A 26583-nucleotide genomic window follows, 5' to 3' on the forward strand; every position below is an offset into this window, starting at 1 on the left:
ATCATAGAGGCCTCCTTTGGCGTTTGCTTTGTAAAATTTAGAGCCATACAGTGTTGAATGATTCCAAATTAGCTTCTGCCTAGAAGTTATCATAAGGAATCTCAGATTGGACTTGTAAAAGTGTCCATTATTTTCTATCTTGCTAAGATTAGGAGACCAAGCCCTAGAAACTCCACCAAATTTTACCTGCAGATTTGAGTGAATTCCTTTCTTCTAGAGGTTTCAGAAAAATACCCCAAGTACTTGCCTGGAAGTGACTTTCCTTACTAACTGTAAGACTGGACACTATAAACTGGACCTATGTCAGGTTTCCTGGGAGGACTTTGTAGGCATTGATTCTGTAAGTACAGCCAACCTTTATTCCTTAAAATGGCTTGTCTGTTTCAGGGGACTCCAAAAAAAGAAAAAAAAATGTCTTGTCACACCTCATTGAGTGAATATTATTCTCAAATAGGGCATTCAAGGCAAGGCTTTCATTACATAATTGATGCTTCCAGTTGTATTTTGGCAAAAAGGAGGACAGATTCTTACTAAACCTATGCAAACAACTATATTGCCAAGAGATGTAAAAAGACTGGGTAAGAGTTTCTGAATTCAAAGAAGGAGAATTGTGTGAGTGAGAATCATGTATCATTTACAAATGCTTCATTTAAGTTTATAAAAGCAGAATTTACAAACTTATTGTGAATTACAGATAGCATAAGAAGAGAAAAAAAGGCTTCTTACGATCCAGGAACAGAACCTTAAAACAACTACATTTCAAATAACCTTAACAAAGTTTCCCTCATCAATTCGTTCTGTGTAATTAATTCTCATTCTGTTGGATCTTGGGTTAGCAGTTTTGTGAAACTGCATTTCAACTATAGAGTTCTGGGAATCCTGACTCAGTTTACCAGGACAGTCTGAAAGTTATCAAAGCCATGTCAGCTCAGCTTTGAAAAGTCAATATTTTGGCGTAGCTAGTGTAGTCTCTTCCACAAGGCTCTGAGACTGTCTTTTGATGAAGACACAAACTCCGGCCTGTAGATAATAGCAGTCTTGGAGTAAGCATCAAAGCAAAAGAAAAACTGTCTGCAAATAATACACACTTGAGGCTACAGTTAATTTATTAGTGGTATTTTTCAAATGTGGAAATTGCAGTGAGGTTCATTATACGAATATGCAACTGACAAGAAAATTTACTTGTTTCTGTGCCAAACAAACAAAAAAGCCTCTTCCCCAGTTGCCCTCCCAATCTCAGCCACATATACAGCCCACGCAGGTACTGAGCCCTGGGGTTTCAGGGATTCAGCCACAGGAAGTGGGGGCAGGGAGCTGTCCAAATCCAGCCCTCAGCTAAAGCAAATAATAATGGCTGGAAGCTTAAAATAGATCCAGGGAGGAGCTCATTAACGTGAACACAGGAAGCAATTCCGCACCTCTGGCCTTATTCCTTTTGGAAATTGCTTTGGTCCATTTTTACTTCCTTTTATTCAATGCACCAGAACATACAGAATTTTACCGACATTTTACCACATTTCACGATGAACTAATTTAGATTGGACAAAATAATTGTTCCACTGGGACACAGGAATTCAACTTCAGTTCAGAAAATCCCTGACATCTGACGTAGGAGGATTTATAGGTTTAGTGGAAATTGCTTTCTCCTGCTCTCCAGATTGCATCCTGTGGGTTGATTTTTTTTGCGTGAGTAAACATCCTTCTAATAATGAACAGACCAATGATGTCTTAAGAGAGAAAAAGAACAACCTTTTCCTTTTTGCTGTTTCTGGAGAGAGCTGTTTGGATTTGAAAACCCGTCTTGGCTGTCCCAAATATGAAATTTGGCATCTTTCTTTTGTTGTGGGGATGGGTTTTGGCCACTGAAAGCAGAGTGCACTGGCCAGGAAAAGAAGTCCACGAGATGTCTAAGAAAGGCAGGTGAGTGGACATTTAGGGATAGAGGATTTACGAAAAGAAGGTGTGCAAAGTGAGCTTACAGTATTGTCCTGGAAGCAGCATCATTTCCAGCGTATGGTGTTTTGTGTGGATGCGTTTTTCTTCCCTTTCCCTTTGTTCTCCTGCTGCTCCCCTTTTAGAAAGTTAGAATTACGTTTTCTTTTAAAATGATGCTAGATTAGATCATTTTATCAGTGCTTTTTTTTAAATTCCTTATGAATTGCCCTGGGTGAAAGGTAGATTCTGGAAAATAGAATATATGTACTTTTTTCTTTTTTTTAAATCAAGGGCAATTGTTTGATGTCTGCAACCTAGGGTTAGAACAAATCTGTGAATTCTCAAATAACCAATGGGACTCTATTTTGTGAGAATGATTCTGCTGTAATTATTTGCTAGATTTGTGAATCACTTTTTAATATTTTAAAGGAAAACAAAGCAGCTTTCTTCAAGCTGTATGGCTACAAGAATCACCAATAGATGGTACCCTACCTGTAAATTGGGAGGGCCAGGGATGGAGCTGCAGGTAAGCACTTGCCTGTGGTCAACACTAAAGCTGCATGCCACCCTGTCCATGCCAGTACTTGCAGAGGGAGCTTAGACAGGGAACCGGGCTCCCCACCAGCTCCTTAGCTCTCAGCCTCAACTGGGCCATTCTGACGGCAGCACTGGCAATGTCTGTCTGGAGCGCACGCCTGCTTGCCCGGCATCAGTCAACAGTATAAGAGACTTGGAGACAACCTAATCCAGTGCTCTCTCTGTACTGATGAGGAAATGGAAACAGTAGGGCATTCTTGATTCCTGGTCCTTTATTAGCCTTAGCTTCACATTGAACTTCAGCTTTCTTTGAGTGTAAATATAAATAGTCTGAGAGATCAGTGAATACGAAAAGAAATCTAGCTTTTGGGGGTTTGGGGTTAGGAGGGCTGTGTGTCTAGCGCCTCAGTGCCCTCCCCCCGGGGCTGGTGGGAGCCCTCCACACATGGGCTCCCAAACAGCCAGCTGTAGCTCATAGCATTTGTTTCAAGCTGTTCTTAACAATATCACAAAACTAGGAGCTAAAATACCCAGTGGTCTTGGTGAGCCCTGTGGTACTAAGGCCTGTTACCATCAGAGTCAGAAGTTGCATGGACAAACACTGGAACTTGTGGAGTGGTGCAGCTGCAGAGATGATTTCATCCAAATGTGCTTGTAGGGATTAAAAGCAACAACAACAACAAACTCTATTGGTTGTCATCAAAAACTTTTCTCAGGCCAGAGTTGGCGTGGTAACCTATTAGCAAATATTGGTGACTAAGAAGTCTAAGAGAGTGAAATAGACTTTCTTTTATTTTTTATTTAAAAAATTTTAATTGACAAATTATGATTGTATATATTAATGGGGTACATACAAAATGATGTAAGGATATATGCATACAATGTGAAATGATTAATTAATGTATCTGTTACCTCAAATACTATTTTTTTGTGGTGAGAACTTTTGAAATTTACTCAGCAATTTTGCAATATACAATACACTATTTTTAACTATGGTCACCATGCTGTGCAATATGTCTCAAACAACTATGCCTCCTGTCTAACTGAAACTACCTTTTGGCCAACATCTCCTCATCTCCTCAATCTCCCAGCCGCTGCTAACCATCATTCTGCTCTCTGTTAATATGATTTCTATTGTTTTAGATACGGTTTTTGTCTTTGTGGCTTGGCTTATTTCACTAAACATAATGTCCTCCAGGTTTATCCATACTGTTGCAAATGACAGAATTTCTTTTTCTAAGGTTGAATAGTATTCCATTGTATACTACATTTTCTTTATCCATGCCTCCACTGATGGACACTTAGGTTGTTTCTGTAACTTGGTTATTATGAATAATGCTGCAGTGAAAATGAGAGTGCAGATATCTCTTCAACAAACTGATTTCAAGTCATTTGGATATATACCTGGACATGGGATTGCTGATCATATGGTAATTCTGTTTTTAGTTTTTTGAGGAACCCCCATACAACTGTTTTCCATAATGGCTGTGTTAATTTATGTTCCCATCAACAGTGTTACAAGGGTTTTCTTTTCTCCACATCCTTGCCAAGGCTTGTTATCATTCATCTTTTTAAGTTTTTTTTTTTGTTTGTTTGTTTTAGAGACAGGGTCTTGCTCTGTTACCTCGGCTGGATTGTAATGGTTTCAAGTGATCCTCCCACCTCAGCCTCTTGAGTAGCTGGGACTACAGGTGTGCTACCATGCCTGGGTAATTACGAAAATTTTTTTTTCTATAGACAGGGTCTCACTATGTTGCCCAGGCTGGTCTAGAACTCCTGGCTTCAAGTGATCCTCCCACCTTGGCCTCCGAAAGTGCCAGGATTATAGGCATGAGCCACCATGCCCAGCCATCTTTTGATAATAGCCATTCTGACTGGTGTGAGATGATATCTCATTGTGGTTCAAATGTGCATTTCCATGACTAATGATGTTGAGCATGTTTTCATATATCTGTTGGCCACTTGTAGCTCTTCTTTTGAAAAATGCCTAGTCAAGTCCTTTGCTCATTTTTAATCAGGTTACTTGTTTTCTTGCTATCGAGTTATTTGAGTTTCTTATGTATTTTATACACAAACCCCTTATCAGATGTGTATGACTTGCAAATATTGTCTTCCAATCTGCAGGTTGTCTCTTCACTGCATTGTTTATTTTGTTGTGCAGAAGCTTTCTAGTTTGATGCAATCTCATTTGTCTATTTGCTTTTGTTGCCCGAGCTTTTGGAGTCAAATGCAAAAAATTCACTGCCTAGACCAATGTTGTGTAACTTTTCTCCTGTGTTTTCCTCTATCAGTTTTACAGTTTCAGGTCTTACATTTAAGTATTTAATCCGTTTTGAATTGATTCTTGTAAATGGTGTGAGATAGAAGGTCTGATTTCATTCTTCTGCACATGGATATCCACTTTTCTCAACATATTTATAGGAGAGATGTATTTTTGTTTTTGTTTTTTTCATTGTGTGTTTTTGGGACCTTTGTCACAAATCAATTGAATGTAAATGTATGGGTTTATTATTAGGCTCTCTCTTCTGTTTCACTGGTTGATGTGTCCATCTTTATTCCAGTTCTATGATGTTTTAATTATAATAACTTTGTAATATGGCTTGAAATCAGGTAGTGTGATGCCTCCAGCTTAGTTCTTTTTGCTCAAGATTATTTTGGCTATTTGGGATCTTTTGTGGTATCATATGAATGTTAGGATTTTTTTTTATGTCTATGAAAAATGACTTGGAGTTTTGACAGGGATTGCACTGAATCTGTAGATCACTTTGGGAGTATGGACATTTTAACAAGATCAGTTCTTTCAATCCATAACATATCTTTCTATTTATTTGTGTCTTCTTTAATTTCTTTCACCAGCGTTTTATAGTTTTCATTTTACAAATTTTTCACTTCTTCCATCAAATTTATTCATTAGTCTTTTTTGTAACTACTGCTTATTGGACTTTTTAAAATTTCTTTTTTAGATAGTTTGTTGCTAGTATATAGAAACACTACTGTTTTTTGCATGTTGAATTGTATCTGCAACTTTATTGTATTTGTTCATTAGTTCTGACAATTTTTTTGGTGAAATCTTTAGGGTTTTCTATATATAAGATCCTGTCAGGCCGGGCGCGGTGGCTCAAGCCTGTAATCCCAGCACTGTGGGAGGCCGAGGCGGGTGGATCACGAGGTCAAGAGATCGAGACCATCCTGGTCAACATGGTGAAACCCCGTCTCTACTAAAAATACAAAAAATTAGCTGGGCATGGTGGTGCATGCCTGTAATCCCAGCTACTCAGGAGGCTGAGGCAGGAGAATTGCCTGAACCCAGGAGGCGGAGGTTGCGGTGAGCCGAGATCGCACCATTGCACTCCAGCCTGGGTAACAAGAGCGAAACTCCGTCTCAAAAAAAAAAAAAAAAAAAAAAATCCTGTCATCAACAAACAGCAACGATTTCACTTCTTTCTTTCCTATTTGTATGCCTTTTCTTTCTTTCTCTTGTCTAACTGCTTTGCCAAGGACTTCTGGTACTATGGTTGAATAGAGGTAGTGAGAGTGAGTCTTGTTACTGATCTTAGAGAGTGAAATAAAATTTCTTTGTAATTTTACTTTTAAAAACTTTCATTTTTTGACCGGTGGGGTGGCTCATGCCTGTAATCCCAGCACTTTGGGAGGCCAAGGCGGGCAGATCACCTGAGGTCAAGAGATTGAGACCATCCTGGCCAACATGGTGAAACCCCCAGCTCTACTAAAAATACAAAAATTAGCTGGGCGTGGTCTGAGTGCCTGTAGTCCCAGCTATTTGGAAGGCTGAGGCAGGAGAATCACTTGAACCCAGGAGGCAGAGGTTGCAGTGAGCGGAGAGCATGCCACTGCACTCTAGTCTGGCAACAGAGCGAGACTCCATCTCAAAAATAAAAATTGAAACTTTCATTTTTTTAGTTATGAAAGACACATATAAATATTATTTAAATTTACCAAAAAACGAGAAAAATTTTTTAAAACACACAGGTATTACCTATAATCTCCAAACCCAGAAGTAACCTTGTTAACATTTTTGTATATTTTCTTGTCTTTTTTGGTAAGCATATACTGAACACTAAGTAGTTTGGAATTATGCTATGCATACAGTTTTATAACCTTATTGTATTTAGCATAATATTATCTTCATGTTTACTTATTTTAAAAGCCAACAGAATTATCATTTGATTGGCTGCATAATCATGCAAATACGTAAATTAATGCACAGTGTGCCATCATTTCAGGATTTTCCTCTATACAGACATTTGGTTGTTTCCTCTTGGTTATTACAAATATTCTGTATATACATCTTTCTATATAAAGAGTTGCTCACATACATAATCGCTTAATTAGGATAGACTTCTGGAAGTGTTCTGGATCAAATGGCACAAGAACATTGAAAGCTCCAGATATATGTGGGCAAATCTCTTTCCAGAATGGAAGGTAGACCCAACTTATAACCCACAAGCCAGGTTAAACTTTATTTTTTGTAGCCTAAACCTTTAAAGGGCTCCCTTAACTTCATCTAGACTCTAAATCCATAAGCTGCTGGTAATTTGTATCCAGGCTTCTTTACATGGTCATGCTAATAAAAGAGCTTATATACACATGGGCACACCAGGGGGTGAGTCCAGTGAGGTGCTATGGGTGCAAACCTGAAGAAGGTGTTTGCACACCCCAGAGAGTGAGTGGCTCTTTAAATTTTACTCCCTACATACCTTACCTGCCTCAATCTAGTCTCCACCCAGCAAATAATTCATGTTTTCCGAGAATCTCCATGGGAGGCACATCCAGAAAAGGCCCGTCTTCATCAATCATGCAGAATCAAGATCAGAATACCAGGGCACTGGGCAATGTTTCTAGAATAAATAAAAACTTAACTGTCTCAGGCCGGGCATGGTGGCTCATGCCTGGAAACCCAGAACTTTGGAAGGCTGAGACAAGAGGATAACTTGAGCCCAGAAGTTTGAGGCTAGCCTGGGCAACAAAGTGAGACCCTGTTTCTATAAAAAGTACAAAAAAATGTAGCTGGGCATGGTGATGTGTGCCTGTAGTAGAAGCTACTTGGGATGCTGAAGTAGGAGGATGGCTTGAGCCTGGGATGTCGAGGCTGCAGTGAGCCGTGATCATGCCACTGCACTCCAGCCTGGGCCCATCTGACCCAGTCTCAAAAAAAACCCCCAAAACTTACTGTCTGTCCTCTCTTCCTTTCTTCCCTGGGAAAACGGAAACAGCCTGTCTACACTCCAGGCTCCTGGACAATGCCAGCTCAGGCTATGGGAGGGCAAACTGATCCTACCAGATGCTGAAAGTACGTTATCATACATTCTTTGTTGTGCTAAAGAATTTGCGTTTCATTCTGAAGGTAAAGAGGAGGTGAATGGTCTCAGCAGATTTCCATTTCAGAGACATGATGCTTGCTTGCTCAGCAGCATGATGGAGTGCCAGGAGCGGGGCTAGAGGGGAAACAGAGAAAGTAATCCAGAGTCTATGATCAGAGGCTGAGGCCAGGTAAGAGCTGCTGCAGGCTCATTCGTAGTTGAATGAGTAAGATGGGGATGGGGGAGGAATGGCTATGACAGCTTTCAAGGAGCTAGAATGGTCAGAATCTGATTGGCTCCAGGGCGAGAGAGAAGTTTAAGGTGAATGTCCAGCAGGTATTTGGATTGTACGACTGGGTTGATGGTGGTGCCAGGAAGGAGAGCAGGTGGAGGAGTAGGTTTGGGGGTAAAGGTGATGAGTTTGGTATGAACACATGAATCGAGGTGTGCTTGCAAGATACCAACAGACAGCTGTCCAGTCGGCAGGAAGGGATGTAAGTCTGCAGCTCAAGAAGGAAACTGGCCTGGAGAACTAGATTTAAAGGGAGTCTCCATAGGTGGCAATGGATGAGGTGGCCGGAGATGGCATGTAGCATGAAATAAGGACTGGATCAAGGACAGACCTTGGGGAAGAGCAGCATTTAAGCAGAAGATAAAGGAAGGGGACTCAATGAAGGAAAATGGAAATGAGCAGCCAGAGAAATGGGAAGAGAACTGGAACACAGAGGTGTTGAGGATGCTAAGAGGCTATTTTTTTCACGGTTATCAAGTGCTTACTGCAGGGCAGGTACTACCCTGGACAGTGAGCTCTTCACCAATCACTAAACGAGATGCCTGCGGGCTGTGCCATCAGAGGCTTTCAGACTATGAAGGCATTCCAGCGAGGTGTCAAGGGTTTTAAGAGGGAGGGAGTGGTCAGTAGGGTCAGATCACTCCAAGGTCAAAATCAACTAGGTAGAGGGCTGAGAAGTGAGCCCTAGATATGGCAGCTAAGTGCCATTAATGATCATCCAAAGAAGAGACAGGTGTCAGCAGGTTGAGAGGAGAAGAGAAAATGGAGTGAATCTGAACAGTATTTACAAGAAACTTGGCGTGAACTGAAAGACTCAGATGGGATGAAGATGGAGACAGGAGAGATTTAGTGAGGAGGGACTTGGAGGGTTCAAAGGATGAAGAGAGGCCAGGGGCGGCAACAATGTGGCATGAAGCGTTGCTGTCGAATCCCTGTCATGCATGACAAAGAGAAAGCTGTGGGATTATGGACTGGGGCTCTGATCGCCCTAAACGCCTTGACATTTGATTTTCGCCTAACTTAGTAGTGCTCTCTCTTCATCTTGGCCGTCTGCTCCCCGGAAAGTCTGCTTGAACTTCGGAGTCCTCACTTTATGCTTCCTGGTCCTCATCTCTCTGCGGATTACAACCTGCCCCTCCTCCTTGCAGCCTCCTGAGGCCTCTGCACCTGCTGCTTCCATGCTCACAACGCCCTTCTCTTTCTTATTTCTCTGCTCCATTTCTTTTCTTCCTCCAATATTTAGCAGAAGTGTCACCTCCTCTGAGAAGCCTTCCTTGGTCCTCCCTCACCCCCTGGCTCTCAAATCTCAATTAGGTGATTTACTTCTGAGTTTCTGCAGCTCTCCACTACTCTTCTCTCCAAGGACTAATCCCTCAGCCTTTTTTTTTGTTTGTTTAAATCTCGTCTGTCTCTGCTTCTAGACTGTGAGCCCTTTAAGGGCTCAACCTGCACCATTTATCCTGGTTTTCCCACAATGATGAATGCTCATGAAATGTTGGGCATGAATAAATGAGTGAATCCTGACCCTTGCTATTTCCTGTACTTCATTCATTCATTGATTCAACAAATATTTATTGAAGGCACTGTACTCCAGGCACTGTGCCCATGGCTTGGGAGGCAGTGGTAAGCAAAACAGACCTGCTCCTCCCCTTGAGGTGCTGACAGTCTAGTGGGGGAGACAGACCTTAATCAGACCATTTTTTCAGAATGCAAAAATCAAAAATTTTGCAGAAGGCTGGGCATGATGGCTCACACCTGTAATCCCAGCACTTTGGGAGGCCAAGGCAGGAGGATTGCTTGAGCCTGAGACTTCGAGACCAGACTTGGCAACATAGTGAGACCCTGTTTCTACAAAAACAAGCAAAATTAGCCAGGTGTGATGGCATACACCTGTGGTCCTAGCCATTTGGGAGGCTGAGGCAGGCGGATCACTTGAGCCTGGGAGGTTGAGGCTGCAGTGAACTGAGATTGCAATGCTGCACTCCAGCCTGGGTGGCAGTGAGACCTATCCCAAAAAAAAAATTTTTTTTTTTTTTTCAGAGTGTCAGTCCTTCAAGGACCTTAGAAACACCCTCATTTTAAAGATGAAAAGAGCAAGGCTCAAAAAGTTATGCGACCTTGTGCCGTGATCACATAACCTACCCACAGAGCCCCACAGCCCCCACGTTTCCACTTCTGGTGCTCTCCTCTCACCCTTATACAATGAAAGGAAGTTATATTGATGGACATAAAACTCAGGTTGAACCAAGTGAAAATGTTTTTGTACATCAAAATCAGTTGAATGTTAGCCATTTCATGTGGTTCAAATTAACATTTTCTTGCCTAATTCTTGCAGCAAGCCAGTAAAGTTAGTATTGTTCCCCCCATTTTATAGGAAACTGAGACACAGAAAGATCAAGTAAGTTGCCGAAGGTTAACAGCTAGTTTGGGGCTCCCCTGGGATTGAAACTGAAGTCTGGCTGGTGCCAAGTCTGCACTCGTTCCAGTACCGTAAGCGGCCTCATCAAATAAATCTAACCTCAGACAAGCAGTGGTGGCTCTTGGGATTGCGGGGATAGCATTGAGAAGACCTCGTGTGTGAGTCTTGACTCACCCCTGCTGAAGGCCTGGTCTCTGCTCTGCTCCCCAGGCCAGAGGGCAGGAGGTGAAGTGAAGTAGAGATGTTCCATCCGCAGTTTCACATTCTGAAATGCATTGCAGGCTGTCTCCTTGACAAATATCCATTTTTGTTTGTTTTGGTTTTATTTTTAAGCAGCTGAGACACTTAATTAGATATGGGAATTTCAATTAACAAGAGTCTAAAATGTTGGCATCAGGTCAAATAGATATCTACAAGTTAGAAAGTAGTACGTTCTATAAGAAATGAGAATTCTAATAAGGAGAATAGGTAACAAAATTTAGAGGTTTAAATTAAAAAAAAAAAAAATAGTAACCCAGTGTCTTCAAGTGGGAAGGCAGATGGTATTCCCAGGCATAGGAATTCAAGGGAGTACAGGGAAAAAAAGGGATGATCTAGGCTGAGTTTTTTTTTTTTTAAGCCCACAACTTGGACGATAGGCTGAGATTTTATCTAAGAAGCAGGTAGACAAACATAGTCTTGATGTGTTCTTTTTTACTCTGAGGCAAGGCAGTGGCAGGCCAGGGCTGTCTGTGTGTTAGAGGCCCACCAAGTTGGTGGGAACAGAAGTCAGTAATGGTGACCAGAAGACAACTTGACCAAACACCCCGAGACCCTCTAGAAGCTGACAGCTCAAAGCTGGGCTGGTCCCCCATACCCCAGACAGCCCTCACAGCCCTTTGGCTGCAGGCGACAGCTCAGATCTCCCTCAGATGTGCAGGCCTTAGAGGTCCAGGAGTGTTCGTACTCCATCAATCAGGGATCTCCAGAGGACCAGAACCAATAGGCTGTCCACATACACATCCTCATGCCTTTCTCTGCCTGGATCACACATCTGTGGGGGCTGCCAAGTCTGAGATCTGCAGGGCAGGCCAGCAGACTGGAAATTCTGGCAGAACCTGGCGTGTTGCCGTCTTGAGTAGGAAGGCAGTCTGGAAGCTAATTCCTCCTCCTTCAGAATTCCTTCATCTTCAGGAAACCTTAGACTTTTCTCTGAAGGCCTATAACTGACTGGATGGGGGTTCCCCACATGATAGAGGGTAATCTGCTTTATTTAAAGTCCACTGATCTAAGTGTTCATCACATCTTTTAAAAATACCGTCACAGCAATATTTAGATTGAGGTTTGACCAGAACCAGTACCATGGTCGAGCCATGTTGACCCATAAAATTAACCATCACACATTTTAGAGAACGTGATTTGAAAAGCAGATTATTAGTTACTAGAAATCCACTTAGGAAGGAATAAAAGGAAATGAACTATTTAATATTTACAACCAAGGAAAAATACAAAATGCTCAACTCATTGTGTGGAAGAATGCACAGCCCCTAGAACAATTCAAGAAATGCAATATAAATAACATGATGGGTGCATGCTCATTGAGTTAATGAAAGTTAAACACGCGCACACCCCAGTGCTAGTGGGTCTGTGTGGAACCCACACCCCCATTGGTGCACCTCTGTCAGGGGACTGACCTTTCTAGCATTGCCTTCAGCCGACAGGACTAGAGTTGTGAAGCACCTCTCACGTCTCAGGGTGCCCGCCGCCTTCTGGAATGGACTTGAAAGTTTTCGAAGCCATCTCATTGCCTAGTGCCTTATTTCACAGCTGAGGAAACAGACCTGGAGAGAAGCAACTTGCCATCTCCCACTGGTCAGCAAAACGGACTCAAGGAAGCATGCTGGCTTCCTAACTGTCTGCTGTCCTCCTGTGCCAGGTCATGGCCTCAGAGAGCTGTGCAAAAGAGCTCCATTTTAAAAATGAGAAGTCACAACTTTGGCCGAACATTGTAATCACCTGAGATTTGAAGACTTCGTGGCTGGTCCCACCCTTGGAGGTTCTGACTTAATTGGTCTGCTCTGTGGCCCGGGATTTTTAAGCTCCTCGGGTGATTTCAATGTGTAATCAGGGCTGAGCATTAGATGGTTGCGTGCTCCACGTCCACTATTCTGGCAGCAACTAATTCTTTTCCCTCTTCCTAATTTGAAGACCACGCTCTTTGATGGAGAATAGCAAAGTAAAATTGGATTCTGTTAGCAGAATCTCAGCCTTATCATAATTGTTTATTAACATCACCTCATCTCTGCCAGGTGTGGTGGCTCACACTTGTAATCCCAGCATTGTGGGAGGGCAGGGCAGGCAAATCACTTGAACTCAGAAGTTCAAGACCAGCCTGGGCAACATGGCAAAACCCTGACTCCACAAAAAACACAAAAATTAGCTTGGCATGGTAGCACATGCCTGTAATCCCAGCCACTCAGGAGGCTGAGGTGGGAGGATAGCTTGAGCCCAGGAGGTCAACGCTGCAGCTGGCCAAGATTGTGCCACTGCATTGCAGCCTGGGCAACAGGCAAGCAGTATATTTCCTTTTACTGACTCTCCTAGCTCAGGATGCAACGGGAAAGAATTCTGCTTCTTTTTACCCTGTCTTTTGAGTCTCATTTAGATGCTGGCCTCCCTTGACTCATTTCTTACGGGTCCCTTCAATTCTGTGGAATACACCCTTGGGTTTGTGCTTTTCCTTCCATATTTTGTACCTGTCTTTGTAAAGTCAGTTCTGCACACCGCTAAGAGATGGGTGACATAGAGGCCAGGCATGGTGGCTCACAACTATCATCCCAGCACTGAGTGAGTTTGAGGTGGAAGAATCCCTTGAACCTAGGATTCAAAGACCAGCTTGGGCAACACAGTGAGACCCCCTCACTACACAATTTCTTTTTAATTAGCTGGGCATGGTATCACACACCTGCAGTCCTAGCTACTTGGGAGGCTGAGGCAGGAGAATTGCTTTAGCCCAGGAAGTTGAGGCTGCAGTGAGCTATAATAGCACCGCTACACTCCAGCCTTGGGCAACAGAGAGAGATCTTGTTTAAAAAAAAAAAAGTAGAGTCATCTATTGATCCCATGGTGAAGTGAGTGGGATAGTCAGAAGGCCTATCACCACAACAGCACGGTGTGCACCTTCTGAGAAAAGCAGGTAAAGGAGAGAAGCACTGAATTCAGTGGGAAGGAGAAAAGTCCAGGAATGCTTTCAGGAGGAGGTGGTATTTTATCTGGGAGTGCATGGAGTTGTCTGGGTAAGAAAGAGTAGGAAGAATGGTAGGAAGGGCAGCCAAAATAGTTGGGACATCGGGAGCAAAGCATAGAGAGGTAATTGACAATGGCAAGAAGTTGGGGGCAGAGTGGGAGCCTTATTATGGGCCTTATATGCCCAACTTCCATGGATTTTACTTTGAGGATGAAAGGTTTTAAGAAGGGAAGTGACATAATTGTGATTTTCATTCCAAGGTATTGGTGGGATGGTTGGATTAGAGAAGGGCAAGACCAGAGGCAGGAAAGCCTGCTGCCTCCCATGTGCTAAGTAATGACACCTGAGGCAGGGGGAGTGGGGATGGAGGGGCAGGAGAGCAGCGGCGGGGCAGGGGGGTGTTGAGAAGCTCAGCCAGGACTGGCCGCCTGACTGCTGTGGGCAGGGCCGCAGATGGCCTTTCCTGGTCTTTATGCACATCAGAAAAATGTACCTCTATGAGCAGATACACCTGTAAGCAGTGGAGCTGGAGCTGGCTGCACCCTGGAGGATGTGAGACAGTGGGGGGAGGGGCGCCAAGGACACTATCTGGGTGTTTTGCGCTGCATACAAGGACTTCTTTTCTTGGCTGTTACAAATGCCAAGAAAGCAACATCGTCTTCATTAGCCAGTTTCTGCTTCCTTGTAAACATTAAATTCTCTTATCTTCTCAGATGAAATAATCAGCAAGGTGAAGTATAACTTATCAGATGCTTGGCCATTAGCTGAATGAGCCTTCCAGCAGCCTTCCCTCCTCACAAATCCCCATCCCTGCTCCAGCTCACCTTCAAGAGAGCTCTGGTACCTCTTTTGGGAAAACATCCATTCACAGACTAAAAACTAGAACAAGCAGACATCAAGAAGAAGTCTCATGGATTGGAACTTGTCATTTTATCCAAAATAAAAGTGGGTGTTCAACAAATGTATACCCTATGTTCAGTTCAAAAAGCTGTCTCGAATGTCATCCTATATCATCCTGACTTGGTACATGCCTATCCTTTCTTCATAACCTCCTGGGGCTCATTCAATAAATATTTATTGTGCACCAACTTTGTGCAAGGTCCATATTAGCCCCTACACGAGGAGATGATAAGCTCAGACCTTCCACATCTAAGCCAGATTCCTGGCAGTGAGAGGCAAACCTTCCAGCACGATGCTGCGGCCAGCCTTGCTTCCAACCCTGGAGCCAGAACCCCTGGCTCTGACTTCTGGCTCCTTCAGTTTTACAAATTATTGAAAGTCTTTGTGTCTCAGTTTTCTACGTATAAAATGAGGATAATGACGGGGCTTACCTCATAGAGTTGTTTTGAGGAATAAACGGAGTTAACGCTCGTAACAGGAGTTAGCACAGTAACGAGCACACAGGAAGGGCTCAAGCAGGGTTAGTTTTTCCTATGATTTGTTTTGTGTAACACCTGATTTCAAGATTAATAATCCTACCCTCTGCTGGTAAAAAAAAAAAAAAAAAAAAAATGCCAATAAGGCTGGGCGCGGTGGCTCACACCTGTAATCCTAGCACTTTGGGAGGCCGAGGTGGGTGGATCACCTGAGGTCAGGAGTTCAAGATCAGCCTGGCCATCGGTGTGAAACCCCATCTTAAAAAAAAAAAAAAAATGCCAATGATGTGAAAAATATTCCATGATATAATTTGAGTTTAAAAGAAAATTTCAAACAGTGTAATTCTCCAAGAATTAGAATAAGCTGGGTGCAGTGGCATGTGCCTGTAGTCCCAGCTACTCGGGAGGCTGAGGTGGGAGGATCGCTTGAGCCCAGGAGTTCTGGGCTGTAGTGTGCTATGCCGATCAGGTGTCCGCACTAAGTTCAGCATCGATATGGTGACCTCCCAGGAGCAGGGGACCACCAGGTCCCCTAAGGAGGGGTAAACTGGCCCAGGTCGGAAACAGAGCAGGTCAAAACTCCCGTGCTGATCAGTAGTGGGATTGCGCCTGTGAATAGCCACTACACTCCAGCCTGAGCAACATAGCGAGACCCTGTCTCTAAAGAAAAAAAAAAAAAAGAATATACAGATGCAGAATGACAGAGGTTACTTCTGAGTTATATTCATCTTCTCCTTTATGATTAATTGATTTTCTAAATTTTTCTACATGGGCATGTAAACAGGAAAAAAAGTTATTTAGTAATGTTAAACAATAGTGAAAAAGACTATAACTTTATTCTGTTCATCAGTCTTCTCTTGGCTAGAATCCAGGCTTCATGAAGGCAAAGCCAGTGGCATCTCAGAATCTGACAAACCTCATTTCATCAATGTCTGGCTTCATTTCAGCCCGGCCCAAAGTCAAAGTAAGAGCTGGGCCAAGACTTTTTTCCGTTCCAACTTCCTCTTTCATTCTCTCCTGTCTCCCGTTTTAGGTGCCCATCTAATCAGCTCATCTTGGGATGGCTGATTCCTTCCTTCATTCAGCTAATAGGTATTGAGAGTCCACAGGGGTCCAGCCCTGTGCAAGGGACTGAATGCAAAGAGAACTCTGCCCTCGGTGTCCTCCAGCCTCCTGCTGTCCCTGCTGCCCATCAACTGTGATGGCCCATCGCCGGAAACGCATGCCACTCCCCGGTCTTAGCTTTGCCCATGCCTGCAGAGCGCACACCTGCCTCTGCTCCATTTTGCTACAGATGACATAATCCCTGTGCATATGTCCTGATGTGTCCTTGTGCATCAGTCGAGTCCTGGCAGGAAACAGCATTGCCTTCAAAAGGGCTTAACTCATGATAATTGAATAAAAGGACAATTCGGAGAGAGATGGACAGAATTCAGGGATCCCGTCAGGCATGCTGATGCCCCCAAGGATGAGGAACAGCAGGAAGCCAGGACTACCCCTTGACTAGAAGGGGAAATATTATTGTTGGAGCTTATTGAAGGTACTGTGATTATCTGCAGTCACAGAGCAACACAGGCACTGCTAGTCCCTGGCATCAAAGCAGGGAGAGAATAAAGAATAAATACCCTGACCTCTTTCTTCCTCCTCCTCCTCCTCTCCCATCTGCTGTCAGTGCCCATTTGACTGAAATCATGAGCCAAAGAGCGAGGATGCTTAAGTGATGCAGTTCACCTGGCAATGTGTGACTCTCATAATGACGGTTTTATGGTGGATCAAAGTGAAAATGTACATATCCTTAAGAGCCTCCTAAAAGAAGGGCATCCACTTCAGGCCTGGGTAGACCAGTGGGGAGCTGTCTTAGGTCAGACCTCTGCAAATTAAGCCTTCTAAGTAAGGAATCCTGTAGTTTCTACTGTAGTACTTGGGAAATGCTCCACAAGAGGTTAAATGAATGCATTGAAGGTTCCAGTTTTTCCTTCTTCTTTCACATTTTATTCCAGTTAGATCTGGAATAAAATGGAAGCAAATCTGGAGGGAGAGGGGTGCTTGGTTGATTTGAGTACCTAGACTGTCTCTGCAATATCTTTACTTTTTATGTTCACAGTAGGCCTCAAAGACAGAGACGAGAAGTACACGAAGATGCCCACAAGCAAGTCAGGTATGGCCAGAAGCACATGCACACCGTTCTGCAGATGTTTCTTTCCTGAACCTCAACCGCAGTGATTTTCAGCAGAGCCCCCTCCATGACCCCTCACCAAGGATCAGAAAGTGGAGGGTGGGGGACCAGTGCAAGGGGAGCCTGAAAGGAGAAAGCAGGTGGGGGCGGGGGGCGGCTCCTGGATCAAGCTGGTGAGAGAGGATGTCAGTGGCAATGGGGGCTGGTGTTCCTCCTCTGGAGCCTGGGTTCCTCCCTATACCTGTAAGCAGCTCGCTGGTTCAAATTCTTTCCCTGGGCCGTCTCCTTTGCAGTCAGCACTGTAGTTTCCTCACTTTAGAAGGACACTTCCTGGTGGGTTCGGAAATGGCAGAGGCTCCTCCTGTTTGTGTACTACTTTCTAGTTTGAGGAGCACTTCCAGGTTGGGTGCAGTGGCTAACACCTGTAATCCCAGCACTTGGGGAGGCCGAGGTGGGAAGGCTGCTTGCAGGCCAGGGATTTGAGACCAGCCTGGGCATCACAGTGGGATCCCCGTCTCTACAGAACATTTAAACATTGACTGGACTCAGTTGCTTGTACCTGTAGTTCCAGCTATTTGGGAGGTGGAGATGGGAGGATCACTTTAGCCCAGGATCACTGGAGGCCTAGAGTTTGAGGCTGACGTGAGCTCGTGATAGGTCACTGTACTCCAGCTTGGGTGACAGAACAAGACCCTGTGTCTAAAAATAAATAAATAAATAAATATATAAAATAAAGAGGGGATAACTAAGAATATATATCTGTATATACTTGTATACAAGAAACTGGTCAGATAGACAAGAAACCAACAAGAGAAACACCTGGCCAGTTGTGGTGGCTCACACCTGTAATTCCAGCACTTTGGGAGGCTGAGGGGGGTGGATCACTTGAGGCCAGGAGTTTGAGACTAACTTGGCCAACATGGCGAACCCCACATCTCTGCTAAAAATATAAAACTTAGCTGGGCGTGGTGGCGGCCGGCTGTAATCTCAGCTGCTTGGGAGGCCAAGGCACGAGAATCACTTGAACCTGGGAGGCAGAGGTTGCAGTGAGTCGAGATCATAGCACTGCACTCCAGCCTAGGTGACAGAATGAGACTCTTGCCTCAAAGAAAAAAAAGCAAAACACCTGTGGCTGAGGGCTAGGTAGGGGCAGGGTGGGTGGAAGCAGAAGGGAGATGCTGAGTCTTCACTATGTTTCTTTTTTTTTTTTAATTGGCAAATGCTAAAAGTATGTTACCAATTGAGAAAAAGTGAAAGTAAATGCAAATGGCCCCAGGTGCAGTTCAGAAGCAGCAGTAGGAGGATGCCAACTTTCCTTCCATGCAGACAGGATAGTTGGCATTGCACTCGAGCGTAAGGCCCCACTCCCTCCACAGCGGGCCAAGAGAGGTTGGGATGCCAGGCTTGGACCATACTCACTAGCTCTCCTCTCCAGCTCAAAACCCCCCAAAAAGCTAAGACACTTTAAGGGAATTTGGGCTAAGAGTGGAACCAGCAATTTTCAGTCTCGGTTATGCATTCAAATCATCTGGTAAGCTTTAAAAATACCAATTTCCAGACCCTATTCTTAGACTGTTCGAATCAGCATCTCTGAGGTGGGGCCTGGGCATCAGTATTTTTAAAGCTCCACAGTCATGGTCAAAACCAATGTCTTAGACCTTCTGGGTCAGTTCATTTATCCAGAAAGATGGAGAAAGGAAGAGGGGATGTCTAATAGCTTAAAAGAAGAAATAGCACACCCCGTCACACCTATCCAGATCAAGTCAGAATGCAAGTTCTTTTTTATGTGGCTTGGCTAGAATATATAATCAACCTGGTTTCTTCCCCTTTGACAGCCCAATTCTGAAACGAAGCCCTGACATCACCAAATCACCTCTGACAAAGTCGGAACAGCTTTTGAGGATAGATGATCATGATTTCAGCATGAGGCCTGGTTTCGGAGGTATGGGATGTACGCTGGCGGGGTGTCCTCTTCCTTCTGGTCCTCTGTCTGTGGACAGGAAATTCAGCCAAGGGACAGCACAGCTTTGCTCTCCCCTGCCCTGGTCTGCCTCGGTTGTGCTTGGTGGACAAGACATGGAGCCCACGGAACATTCTGAGCATCTGCCTTGCCCAGCCCTGGGTTCTGCTGAACAGTCTCAGGAGGTATCTGCGGCTGGATGGCTACTGCCCCTGACAAGGATGGCTTATGGTGAGGGAGGCCAGCAGCTGGCTGCAGGAAGGGCAGGGGAACGCAGGGCAGCCACCGCCCAATGCGGCTTCCTAAAAATGCTCTGAAATAACGACCTTGGATTATATTTGTTGTCATCTGGGAGCTGGCAGACAGAGTTCAGGGTGCATATCCTTGGGCAGAGGGTGGTCCACTCGTTTTAACTAAATGAAAATAGCTTGAGAGAATAATGATTTGGTGCAGAAGAATGGCAAAGCCCTTTGAAGCTTAGCCTGCAGCTGCTGGGTTTCAGCCTTCTTACGGTCAAGGAGTTTTCATCCTTATGGGTTTATTTTCCTGGAAAAGAAATATTTATTTTAGAAATCAGACTTAGCTGGGCATGGTGTCTCATGCCTGAAATCCTAACGCTTTGGGAGGCTGAGGCGGGCGGATTGACTGAGCTCAGGAGTTTGAGAACAGCCTGAGCAACATGGTGAAACCCTGTCTCTACTAAAAATACAAAAATTAGCCAGCTGTGGTGGTGTGCACCTATAGTCCCAGCTATTCAGGAGGCTGAGGTATCAGAACTGCTTGAACCCAGGAGGCGGAGGTTGCAGTGAGCTGAGATCACACCACTGCACTCCTGCCTGGGCAACAGAGTGAGCCTCTGTCTCCAAAAAAATTTTTTTAAAAAGAAATCATTCTCATACCTTTTATTTCTTCCAGTCACTTTTGCCCAAGGAATAAATAGGCTGTAGAACAGAGTCTCTATCCAGTCCATAATCCACCATTGTTGAATCCAAACCCACCTTTTCACTCCATAATGATTCCGTGTGCTCCATGCCTGCCCTTCATCCTGACAGCAGGGAAGAAAGGGGGCAGGAATCAATTCCCTTTATTATGCTTCCTTATTCTTTATCAGTATTGAGTCTGCATGGCCCAGAAATAACAAAAAATTGAATGCTTTAAAGCCGTCCTTAAACAGGCATCCTCCCTTCCCTGAAGATACTCCATCATGTTGTAAAGATGCAGGTCTGTGGGTCTGGCAAATGATCTGAATATGACTTCAGTTCTGAGTGCCTATCACCAAACAATGCCTTTCTCGTGGCCAGACGAGAGATGCTGGCTTCCAGGATGAAAGAGCATGCAAAACCAGAAGGCAAATCTAGAGAATAATGTGGGTGACCTCGTGCTAAGAAGTCAGTTACTCTTAGATCAGACCCAGCCTTTGACCTAGGCCTTCATCATACCTTCAGAGGAGCATATATAACCAAGAAAGGATGTTTCCAGACTTTCATTGAAATATTTCAGAAAGCCAGCCTATGATACCATGCTTTGATCTCTGGCTTGACTTCAGGTTGGCGTCACCAAACCTCCAAGTCCAACATGACATTGAGGTTCCAGGGGAAATGCTCATTTTGCCTATTTTCTCCATACTATAAGTTCGAGTAAAAATAGTGAATGCTCTTGTCACGCTCTGTCCCCAGGCCCTGCCATTCCTGTTGGTGTGGATGTGCAGGTGGAGAGTTTGGATAGCATCTCAGAGGTTGACATGGTAAGTGCTTCTCTGACCAGAGCCACGGCAGGGGGTTTCACAAAGCCTGTCCTAGGCCAGGAGTTCTACGCACCTGAATTCAATTAGTCTGACAACTGCCCTGGGCGGTGGGAATCCCCACAGTCTTTTTACAGATGGCTCAAGATTTGCCCACAGCCACCCAAGTGGTATGAAACAGAGCCAGATAACAAGCCTGACCTTTCCCACTCCAGTGCCCAGGCTCTTGCCCCTGGGATGCATTTTCTGGACAAAGGCTCTCAAATGTAAGCAGCAGGGCCCAAGTTTGCAGCTGCCAAGTAGTCAGACACATCTTACTCCTGTGGATTCTGTACCTGGTTGTGGAAATGCAAAAGAAGCAAAAGAGTGTCCTTTTCCCTGCCCCCACCCCCTGCCCCTTTTTGGTGAATTCAGATAAAAAGTGCAACATCCTCCAAGTCCTTGACTTACAGGACGTTTTAGGGACCTGTCTTAGTTTGGGTCCCCCAAGAAGCAGACCTGAGGGAAGCATTCACAAGTATAAGTAGTTTATATAGGAAGTGATCCTGGGAAACACCAGAACAGAGTGGGGAAGGGACAGAGGAAGAGAAGGAAGCAAAGAGGACCGTGCTATCAAACCGGTTGCTGTGGAACTGGTATAAAACTCAGTCGTAGAAACATAGAACTCAGTGCCACTGGGGTACTCTGGGAGTCAGTGAAGAGCACACTTCAGGGTTATCCAACTCAGGGGTGCAGGAGCTGGGGTATTTATCCACCGCCTTCTCTCTGGTTGAGTGCTGCTTGTAGGCATTAACTTTCTGGCACTTGTGGCTTGAGTTACACATGGCGACAGTAGCAGCCTCTCGAGTGTAGAGTGAATGCCAGGAGCTTGGGGCAGGGCCAGGCACACTCACACTGTCTGCTCCAGGCTTCTAGCTGAGTTCTTCCCCCACAGCGTTCTCTTCCTCCTACTGCAGCAAACTCCAGGGACTCACAAGACCTCATCTGACCCAGTTTCATTCCCCAGCCAAGTGATGGCTCCACAGGGACTACAGAATCCACACCTCAGTGGGTTTGTGTGTCTGGGGTTCCTTCTATGCCCCTCTGCCCCCTAGGACTTTACGATGACCCTCTACCTGAGGCACTACTGGAAGGACGAGAGGCTGTCTTTTCCAAGCACCAACAACCTCAGCATGACATTTGATGGCCGGCTGGTGAAGAAGATCTGGGTCCCTGACATGTTTTTTGTGCACTCCAAACGCTCCTTCATCCATGACACCACCACAGACAACGTCATGTTGCGGGTCCAGCCCGATGGGAAAGTGCTCTACAGTCTCAGGTAGGAAGAAAGGCAGATCGTTCATCTTAACCAAGAAAAGCATTGGTTTCACAACAGCAATTTGGATTTTTGGCTCTGAATGTCTACTTCCTAACTTTTCAGTAGCTGTCAGCTTCTCAACATCCACTTTATACATGAGTAGAAATCTAAAAGGTATATTCAGCCTTGAAAATACATTTGGGGCAATTTCTAAAGCTAATACTATTCTATATATTATATTTCAATAATAAAAAAGTTTATTTCTCCAGTAGGAGTCAGAGAAATAGATAATGTGTTCTCAAGGACTTACCTCCTGCAATGTCTCTGATTCCCATCTTTTGGGAACATTTTAGAACTTTGGTTTTAAAAAAAAGTTCTTTTGCTTCATCTGGCCACCACAGGCATATTTTCCCTCCTTTCTCTCCATAGTGTCCTACTTGAGAAACCACGGGGACCCGGGGCTACTTGATGACTTGAAGTGCCATTCTGAACATCACTTTTAAAATATAAAGAATAAAATCTTCTCGCCAATTCAGATACTTCAGAAATGTTTGCTTGCTCATTAAGCACTGGCTCAGGGAAGCTTTCCTTAAACACAGCTCTGCAGTGTGGTTTTCAGGCTGCACAGAAGCTTCAGAAACTCATGGTATTCACCTCCCTAGGAGGCACATGGAGATGAGCAGCAGGCCTTCACAGAGAAGGGATGTGTTCACTTGCTGTGGGGTGCTCCTCTTGTGCTGTGTGGAGGGTGCATTCCAGTTTCATGGACTTTGCTTTGGCTTCTGTGTTGATGAATGGTAAAGATGAATCCACACATCAATGTATAAATAGAAGGTTCAGGGATGGTTACACAGTAGACCTATAGAATAAGAGGTTGCAATGTTGAAGCTGAATTTCTGGCCCCATTGCCCAAAGGAATATTTATAATGATCCCTCCATATTCATTCTGGCCTGGAACCTAGGTAATTAGGTACCTGACACAGAGTGGGGTTGTGGGGTTTTCATCTTTAAGGTTTAAAATGCTTCCTCCTGTAAGAAGTACTCAGGCGGGTCCAGGATGTGCAACCCTTCCCCAAACCATGTTGAACTGGTTCGCCCTGAGGTCTGCATTTCTGAGGCAGGTTTTCTTTTCTCTTTTTCTTTCTTTTGCTTTCCTTTCCTTTTTCTTTTTATTCTCCCCTTCCCTTCTGTTTACTTCCCTTCCCTCCCTCCCTCCCTCCCTTCCTTTTTTTCTTTATCTTCCTTTCTTTCTCTTTCTCTCTTTCTTTCTCTCTCCCTCTTCTTTCTCTTTCTTTCTCTTTCTCTCTCTCTTTTTCTTTCTTTCTTTTTTTTCAGAGTTTTGTTCTGTTGCCCAAGCTGGAGTACTGTGGCATGATCATGGTTTTGCTGCGGCCTCAACTTCCCAGACCCAAGCAGTAATCTGACTTCTGCCTCCCAGGTGGCTGGGACCAAAGGCATGTGCCACTATATCCAGATACTTTTCTAAAAAAACCATATTTTTGTAAAAACAGAATGTCCCTATGTTGCTCATGCTGGTCTTGAACTCCTGAGCTGAAGCCATCCTCCCACCTTAGCCTTCCAAAGGGCAGGGATTATAGGTGTGAGCCATCACACCTGGCCTCCTGAGGCAGGTTTTCAAGGCATCTTAAGGCTCAAAAACTACCAATACAACAACACAACTCAGTGGCAGTTTGCTGATTTCTGTAGTGTAAATACTCACATCCTGGCTGATTTCAGGCTCCCAACTTGATGTCACTAAATCCAGAATTAGGAAGAAATTCATGACAGCACACCATTATGCAGTATTTCTACCATGCAGATGCAGGAAGTGTAAACAGCTTCAAGAATATAGATAATGATAACATGTAGTGAAATAATTAGGAAGTGATATTTATTACTTTTGTTTTTACAAGATAAGTCTGGTAATAGTGAATTCTCTCAGCTTTTGTTTGTCTGGAAAAGACTTCATCTCTCCTTTATATTCAAAGGAAAATTTGGTTGGATACAACATTCTTGCAGTTTTTTTCTTTGAGCACTTTGAAAATGTTCTTCTACTTCCTCCCGGCCAGAATGGTTTCCATTTGGAAGTCTGTTGCCAGACAAATTGGAGCTTTTTTTATTTTTGTTTTTAAAACTAGTCAAGTGCAGTAGTGAGAAGGGGGAAAAGAGTAGAGCAAGGAGTTCGATCTGTAACTGTGAACAATCAGTTGAGATGTCTCACTACCTTCAGACCAGCCAAATTGGAGCTTTTTAATGTTATTTGCCTTATTTATCTTGCTGCTTTTAGGATCCTCTCTTTGTTCTTGACCTTTGAGATGAATTACTATATGTCTGGAAGTGGTCTTAATTGCATTGATTCTGTTTAGTGTTCTCAGACCTTCCTATACCTGTATATTTAACTCTTTCTTGAGTTTTGGAAAGTTTCCTGTTATTACTCCTTTGAATACACTTTCCACTCCTTGCTCTTGCTCAGCTCTTTCTTGAACATCAGTAATTCTTATATTATGTCCTTTGAGGTAATTTTCCATATCTTGTAGGCAACCTTCATTCCTTTTTATTCCTTTTTTATTTTTTCTCATCTGATTATAATTTCAAATAGCCAGTCTTCTAACTCACAGATTCTTTCTTCTGCTTGGTTCACTCTGCTGCTGAGAGCCTCTAAAGAGTTCTTCACTTCAGCAAATGTATTTCTCAGGTCCAGGATTTCTGTTTGATTTTCATTGTTGTTGTTATTTCAATCTCTTTGTTAAATTTCTCTGATAAATTTCTGAATTGCTTTTTTGTGTTATTTTGCATATAACTACATTTCCTTAAAATTGCTCTTTTGGATTTTTGTCAGAGAGGTTACAAATCATGGTCTTGTTGGGGTCCCCTTTTGGGGAGGTCATAGTTCCTGTTTGCAGTTGTTCCTTGTCGGTATACATCTATGTCTTTGCATTGAAGGATTAGTTATTTATTCCAGTTTTCTCTGTCCAGTTAGTTTTGTTTTTTATTGACTATATTTGCTTAGTGAATCTGTCCCTAGATTGCTGCCTCCTTTTCGGCTCTAGGTGGCACCTACAGCCCAGGTTTGCTTTGCTCCAGTAAAGGGTCTGTCTGTGCACTGCCTGTCCTGAATGGGGGAGGTCCTGAAGGGATTATCCCTGCAGTGTGTGAAGGCTGGCGAGGGATTCGTGCCCAGGGGACCTGCAGAATGTTCTTCCTGCAGTACTGCTGAACAGCCACTTTGATTTGGCATCTCCTTTGGCCAAGTTATGGAGCACAGCGTCCAGGCTGGAGATGGTAGTTCTGCCTCCCCTTTGTCTCTGCCTGTTCTCAGGGCTATTTCTCCCTTCAGTCAATCATGATGCTTTCCGTGGGTTAAGGCAAGAACAAGTCTCCTTCCAGGGAATCCAAGAAGGTAGAGAAGCTGATTGATCACCTCAATTTCACTTTTTCCAGTGTAGAAATCATGAGTTGTGGGAAGATTTTCCATGCATTTGGTGACAGGTAAAAAGGGAGAGAGGAGCATTAGGGATGTGTAAGTCCAGTTCTCCTGCTGTCAGCTCAGTTTTTCTATTTCTCTGTGGCCTAGGGAACTGTCTCATCCTCATCCATGGACTCTGGGTTGTTGCTGGTGAAAGTCTCGGCGTGTTACATTTGTTTTTGGTTTTCTGTGGTAGGGAGTGAAGCAGCTTGCCTCTAGGCCACCATTTTGGAACTGGAAGCTATTATTTATGTTTTTAATGTGACATTTAATTTTGATGTTTAATAATGACTGTGCTTAACAACTGGCTTACAAGCTTCCTGAAAATCTAGCAACCAGCTCCCAAAACCCTATAGAAGACTAGTCCAGTGTACTACTGGATGTGAGTGCAAGAAAGAGGTAGAAAATCATTTATTATGTTCAGAATAAAAATCCTCAGGGAGCCTCACTCACCAGGAAAACACCTCCTTTCCCTCTCTGTGCCTAAAAACAGATGAGTTGATTTCTCATTGCAAATAAAGTTATGAGTTTTTTTGATTTAAATGAAAAAAAAAAAAAAAGAGAGATGTAAGTTACTGAAGACCACCACTTTGAAATTGATTTTAAGGAAAACATGTCAACTCTGTCTGGCCAGCTCCTAAAATACATACTAATTTACCATCTCCTCACTTCATTCACTCATTGATTACTTCAGCAGGTTCTTATTAACAGCCTCCTGGGTGCCACAGTGGCCCGTGGAGTTGTATGAATGAAAGCTGTGCCAGGTTCTAACTCAAGCTCTGGGGACACAAAGACACAGATAGAGGTCACTGTCCCTTGTGGGACTGCAGGCTATGG

General features: G+C 43.9%; 1 protein-coding gene and 1 long non-coding RNA gene across 2 annotated transcripts in view; one reads left to right on the forward strand and one right to left on the reverse strand.

Annotated features, from left to right (window-relative positions):
• Nucleotides 1–1350: 1350 nt before the first annotated feature.
• The window catches only part of GABRR1 (gamma-aminobutyric acid type A receptor subunit rho1), a 39293-nt gene continuing 14060 nt past the window's right edge, over nt 1351–26583 (forward strand). Inside the window, exons 1-5 of the mRNA XM_032275273.1 lie at nt 1351–1920; nt 17211–17264; nt 19118–19224; nt 20919–20986; nt 22078–22301. Of these exons, the coding sequence (XP_032131164.1) occupies nt 1817–1920; nt 17211–17264; nt 19118–19224; nt 20919–20986; nt 22078–22301 (557 nt within the window). The 5' untranslated portion in view covers nt 1351–1816. The remainder of the gene's footprint in view (nt 1921–17210; nt 17265–19117; nt 19225–20918; nt 20987–22077; nt 22302–26583) is intronic.
• LOC116549593 lies at nt 9723–26254 on the reverse strand. The gene is made up of 4 exons (XR_004267953.1): nt 24416–26254; nt 21954–21962; nt 16106–16110; nt 9723–9734 (listed from the first exon to the last, which is right to left on the reverse strand). It is a non-coding gene; the product is annotated as an uncharacterized LOC116549593 (long non-coding RNA).

Source organism: Sapajus apella, unplaced genomic scaffold (genome assembly GCF_009761245.1).
Source record: "Sapajus apella isolate SASKATOON/1434 unplaced genomic scaffold, GSC_monkey_1.0 scaffold6, whole genome shotgun sequence".
NCBI classification, from domain to species: Eukaryota; Metazoa; Chordata; class Mammalia; order Primates; family Cebidae; genus Sapajus; species Sapajus apella.